General features: G+C 35.0%; 1 protein-coding gene across 1 annotated transcript; it reads right to left on the bottom strand.

Annotated features, from left to right (window-relative positions):
* Positions 1-1,429: 1,429 nt before the first annotated feature.
* Positions 1,430-4,501, bottom strand: LOC137746667 (karrikin insensitive 2 receptor CA-like). Its single transcript, XM_068486667.2, has 2 exons — positions 4,089-4,501; positions 1,430-2,044 (listed from the first exon to the last, which is right to left on the bottom strand). The coding sequence occupies exons 1-2, from the start codon at positions 4,454-4,456 to the stop codon at positions 1,600-1,602; spliced, it is 813 nt and encodes a 270-aa protein (XP_068342768.2). The 5' UTR covers positions 4,457-4,501; the 3' UTR covers positions 1,430-1,599.
* Positions 4,502-6,651: the final 2,150 nt, after the last annotated feature.

Here is a 6,651-nt window from a genome sequence, read left to right as displayed (position 1 = left end):
GCTAGCACTGTATTAGTACCTTGTATGCTAGTTAGTTTTTAATTATTCATACTTTATATTACTATCTTATTAGCTTCCGCACGTGCACATGGCTACGTCACCTTCGTGTGATGGCCAGCACGCCCTGATCTTGGTCGGGGTGTGTCATTAATATCACAAATCTCCCACAACCACAACAAACATCTTATCTTATCACAATTCGTTTGAAAAGAATAATTTTTTTTCTAACTCAAATAATTTTTTTATTTGAATTCTAAAAATACTCAATCATCCTTTGAACATACAATTATGAGATACTAACAGGATCCTCTTCGGATCATTTTGATGAGGATCCTGGAGATCCGTGAATCGTGTTTGTTCATCATATATCGTACGGTCAGTTTTTGTTAAGTACTATTTGTGTTTAATTTTAAATAAAAATATTTAAAATGATTTCTGACCGCACGATATACGATGAACGAACATGATTCACGGATCCTTGGAATCCTCACAAAGAGGATATGGTGAGGACCGGATACTATACCATTAGAAATGAACACCGTCACTCTCTTCACCACCATGATCCCAGGGGTCCCCATCAACCCCTCACCATCGTTTCCGCTATCCACCACCGTTAACATCATGTTCATTTTACACCAATTAAAACAAATTTATATTGTTAAACGATATGATACTATTTTTTTTCACTCACAACACTAATAAAAATTTAACTTACCAAACACTTAACATCCTTAGTTTAGAACTTACTATTTTCAAAGTACAACAAGAGCAGTTTATTAAAAAAAAAAACAACAAAACAAAAACAATATTAAACTGGCCTTTAGAATTTTTATGCGATCGTTTCCTTGGGTCTAGCTGGAATATACCGTTACCTGATGACTTGAACTATGCTCTAATTCTAAAGGATTAGCATCAAACATGTATACTATTACCGTGACGCCTAGTCTAATAATTCAATATCATGTGTAAGTTTTTTTTCCTAGAACATTACATTATTAGATTAGGACACTATATGACGGTAAACCTATTACATGTAGTTGGTTCCCGAAATGTGCATGTTTTGAGTAAAATGAATATGAACATCCGTAGTCGTCAAAGGAAGGACGAAATTTTTGTGGACACACATGTTCACGCCATGCAACTGCTCTCATGACTCATTTTTTGCTCGCTAAGTTTCCAAAAGATATACCTTTAACTATATACATATATATATATATATATATATATAAAACATGCACCGGTCCTTGGGAACAAGCTTTTCATGCTTCCATAGTACAAACAAAGTGGGAGACGTGGAACATTAATTTCCATTCCTTCCTATGACGTTATTTGTTATTTTCGGGTTCGATCGCATTACACATTATCCACTTGACTCCAATAACAAAGACAACGAATTTTCTTACGTGTAACAAGTTCATTGAAACTCAACTATATTTAATCAATAATAAAGCTTGTTTATTCTGCTCAACATAATATTACATTATCAAACCAAAACACCAAGTTGCACTCCACCGAAGACCTAAACCTTAATTAATCATCCCCTACATATTAGTTAACTTTAATTACTATAATTAACACTTTGAAACAAAATTAATACAATTACGCCGCGATATCATATCTAATGTGCTTGAGCAGCACTGGATTCACGATATCCGGCGAGCTCAACTGTGGGAGATAACCGTCTGAAGACATGACCTCAACGATCGACTTGCCACCGAGATTCTGGTGCAAATACTCGGTCACAACCATGGGGACAGCAAGGTCTTTTACACTCTGTAAAATGTGACATGGCACCGTGATTAACCTAAGTATTTGCCTAATGTCGCTTTGGAATATGGTTTGTGCCACGCTGAGGGAAATGTCCGGTCGCATGTTGAACAGGGTCCGGCTAAACTCCTGGATCGCCACTGAGTCCATGTCGCCGCCCACCACCAGCGATGCGAACCCGGAGCACCATGCCTTGTAGTTGGACTGGATCGCCTCGAATAGTTGCTCCACATCTTCTTGCTCGAATCCTCCGTAGTAGTCCACGTCGTTGAGAAACCTATAAAAATGTTTCATTTTAATTGGTCGAATTGTTAATAGTGTTTAGGAAGTGTAATTAAATAACCTAAAATGGATTGAGAAAGATTGGAGAGTCAACATACTAGTCAAAAGGTAATTTTCGAAGATTTAATTAGTTAATTAGATGGATGGATCCACTTTGACAAACATGTACTAATTTAACAAAAAAAATTACCACATAAAAAGCTCACGAAAAAGGTAAAACTGGAGAAAAATAGTAACAGTTGACTTAATTAGTTAATCAAATTGATGGTTCGAATAAAATTTCAAAATAATCAGTCTCTACTTTGTTGGATCACAAAAATGAAAACTAATATCTTATTGGAAAGGTAAATTTGGGACGATAAAATAATGGGGTTTTCTCCTTCATTGAGAATTCCTTACCTTTACATCCTCACACGTCTCCTCACCTATGACGACTTTTCAGTACAAACACGTGCACAACACGAATAGGATGACGTGAAACACATGACGTAGACAACACAAATTGGTGACGTGGAGCATGTGTGGTTATTGAGTTTCATTGATATGGACTCTTTTATAAAATAGCTTGTATTGATGTATTTTTGTATATCATAGCAGCTGTACATAGGTAGTAATTTATACAAGGATGTGAAGCTATTCTAGGTAAAAAGAAAGCTAATTACAATCAATCACTACAATTACTCCAATCTCTTATTGTGTCCTACAATCACTCCAAGCCATATATGTAAGTTGACTATTTTATTTCCTTTAACATCTTTTACTTTCATATGGTCACATGTCCCCTCATGTATGAGAAATTTTCCAATCAAACATGTAGACAACATTTATTGGGTGTCGTGGAGTACGTGAACCCTTTGAGCTTTGCAAGTTGGTCAACCTGCTTTGATTCAAGAAAGTTGAGGTTACACTTGTCCTTGCAAGGTTGTAGGACTTTTTAACTTCATATATCACAATTAATTCCTAATTAATGTTGAGAGTGAGTCTCACATTGATGAGATGAGGTACCTTGCATGTGCTTATAAGCAAGTTTAGCTACTCCTTATATTGCTAATTGGAATTATGGTAGAACCTCAACTTTCTTCATGATATCAAAATAGGTTGTACCACGTGTAAAGCCCAACAACCACACATGCTCCATGTCACCTGAGTTGTGTTGTCCACCTTGCATGTGTTTATAAGTAAGTTGGGCTCGTCCTCATATTGCTAATTGGTTTTATGGTGGAACCTCAACTTTCTTTAATTAACAGGATCATTTTGGTTCTAGTCCCTAATAAACTTAATTGTTCGATTGAAACTTTGTTTGTTTAAATATTTTGATCGAGGTCTTTAACCTCATTTAAGAGATTTAACTCATGCATTTATACATTTAATGTCCCACAAATTATGAAATTTAAACAAATTTAAATAATTTTTTTAAATTTTAACAAAAAAGAAAAAAAAATATTTTAAAAGTATAATAAATACTTAAAAATTAATTTTAGAGTAATCTTGTTCTTCACAAAAATTATAGCTATATATATATATATATATATAAAATAATGTACCAACATAATTTTTAACATATTTTTTAAAAAATAACTATTGATATATTTTAAAACATAAAATAAATACATATAATTAGCATGGTACATTTAGCAAAATTAAAAATAAGTACAAATAATTTTTTTAAAAAATGAGTACAAATACAAATAACAGTTTAAAAAATATAGATACAAAAAGGAATTAATATATGAGTACAAATTAAAATTGAAAAGAAAATTAGTACAAATTAAAAAAAGATTACAAAATAAAAATAAGTACATACTAAAAATAAAAATACACTATAAGAAATTTAATAATAAACATAAATATATCAAATGTAACATTTCTAACACTATATAAATATATTTAGAAATAAAAAAATATTTTATTATTAAAATAATTAATTACGTTTATCAAAATTGAAAAAGAATAAGATTTAATCTGAAATAGGAAAAATTGAGATAAGAATCTAATTTTTCTTAATTAAATAGATTAATTGGACGACGATGGAATTTTACCTGGGAGAGGCGGCGATCATGATGAGCTTGGTGAAGAGGTCGGGACGGGTGACAGCGGCGATGGCTCCGATCATGGCGGAGATGGAGTGGCCGACGAAGATGCATGACTGGACGTGGAGCTCCTCGAGAATGGCGAGGAGGTCGTAGGCGTAGCCTTCGATGGTGGAGTAGCGCTCGAAGTCGAAGTATTCAGGGTTAGTGGTTCCGGCGCCCATGTTGTCGTACAAAATGACGCGGTAGTCGTCGACGAGGTGGGGGACGAGGTGTTTCCAGACCGACTGATCGGTGCCGAAGCCGTGGGCCAGGACTAGGACTTGCTGACCCGACCCTACGACCCGCACGTTGTGAGCTTCTTCCACTATTCCCATTGTTGCTCTCTCTCTCTCTCTCTCTCTGCTTTTCTCCGTTGTTTGTTGGTTTGGTTGACACGTAACAACTGGCACCGTATCTATATATAAGAATCGTGGTGATAAGATCAGTTGGGAGAGTGGGGGGTGGAGAACTGGTCAGCTAGTGCTGGTGTACTGGAGCTTTCTGTATGTTCCATTGACTGTTTTGACAGTAAACAATTTTATGGAGTTATATTCAAATGACCATCGATTTAGGACAAATATAAGAAGCTAGTTTTGTATTTTTAAGAACGATAGTTGTAGACATGAAACAAGGACGTCAAGGTAGTGGCGTTTTAATCTTTTCTTGCGACGTCAAGTTAAAACACTTGAATTTATGGCGTTTTAATTTTTTCATAGCTGTACAAATTGCTTATGCCCTTCTCCCGTTGAAAAGGCAGATGCTTTTGTTTCCTAAAACAAATTTGTTACCAAAAAATAATATGTAAAAAGGTTAAAAGCATATAATCCATGTTATAAGGTTGACAAACAACGAATTTAGTGTTCCTAATTCATATAAGCCTCCCTTCTACCACAGACATACTTTTTTTTAATTGACCACATAGTCTTAGACTCATACTTGAGGATAGAGTTTTAAAGTCAAAATCTTAGGTTCGTCTTTCTTAAATGAAAAAAAAAAAATACAAATTGATTAATATGTTCAAATAAAAATGTGATTGAAAGCATGAAGATGCTGAGCTTTGTTGATTCATAGGCAGATGTATCACTTAAATATCGATTTATGACCATTTTAGTTGTATAACTAAGTTGAGCTATGAGACTAGTCATAACTAGATATTGGATTATCAAACTCATTATAAATATGTTGTGCTTGCCACTCGCGTTAGACCGGAGACCTCATCTAGTAAAGTAAAGAACAACAACTGCTAAATTCAAAGATGGTTTGGTGCCGTTATATGTATCAATTAAGCTTTTCAGAGTAGTTTAGGTCAGTTTAATTATTGTATAGAAGAATCATGCACCGTATAATCCGTACAACATATTGTTTTAGTAGTGTGAGATGTGAGCTATATCAATTAATTGTGAGTTATATCATTTTGTTGGCATGTCTTGATGGTCATTTATTGTATGGTGAAGTCAGCAATTTAAATCACTATCATAGAACTCAAATTTAAAACTCGCTGTAAATTATTCTTATAAAATTAGCACAAAATTCAATTTTCAGGTCCGCTGTGAAACAATAATTGTACATTGTGGGTATACATCCTTTCGTGTTAAAGCTCATATTAATACATTCAATATTATTTACCCTAAAAGGTGGAGAGTGAGCTAAACTTCTGTTGACCCTAAAAACTATTTAGCCTACGTGGCGCTTAAACCGAATAGCTAATAAGTTAACTACGTCATTCAGTTGAATGTAGGGCATGCCAACTCATTGGCAACCAGGAAATGAATGAATGTTGTTGTGGTGTTGGGTGTGCTGATGACTTCAAATCTTGCGATTACGGCCGAACAAGGAACACATCTCGGCCTTCCAGTTTTAGAGCCTAAAGACAAGGCTGGTAGTTGCTAAGAAGTCCAATATAAATATTCGGCTTTTAGTATGCCGAATGTCGTAACCTGGTAACACCTCACTCCCCATGAAGCTAATGAAGTGACCTCTTCCAACAAGAATTCAAATATTCCTTATTGATCGAGACATGGATAGATAACTAGTCAGTCTCAAAGCAATGTTGTTTATCCAAACAAAGATGTGTTAATAGAAAAAAGGGTAAAATAAAAATCTTAAGATGTTTGAGAGGTTTCGAGTAGAGCGAGAGTTGAGAGGTTTCGCATAAAGCGAGAGTTTACACAGGGCAGATTTGTGTGTTGATTTGAAGGGGGCTTTGAATGATGCACTACCATCTCTTTTTATAGTAGTAAATCCCACATGGCCGAAGTATAATACCAATCAGACTATAATTCTTCGATTTATTTTAAGTGGGCTTCAGCTAATTCTAGTGTTTGTAGGACTCTGAATCCAGCTCTATTATCCTCCAAATTCAATCCTTGATCCTCAGCATATGCTCCTTGATTCGATGCATCACCGATATTTGAGGACTCCTTGTTGTATCAGGACTCGGACGAAATCCTATCCAAGTAAACCAATTCCTGGTAAGACTCAACCGACCCTTTTTGGGCTGGACTTCCTTTGAAAATATCCCAAGGCAGCC

This window comes from Pyrus communis, chromosome 2 (assembly GCF_041283825.1).
Source record: "Pyrus communis isolate YQ-2024b chromosome 2, ASM4128382v1, whole genome shotgun sequence".
Lineage (NCBI taxonomy): Eukaryota > Viridiplantae > Streptophyta > Magnoliopsida > Rosales > Rosaceae > Pyrus > Pyrus communis.
This window is presented reverse-complemented; position numbering and strand designations above follow the sequence as displayed.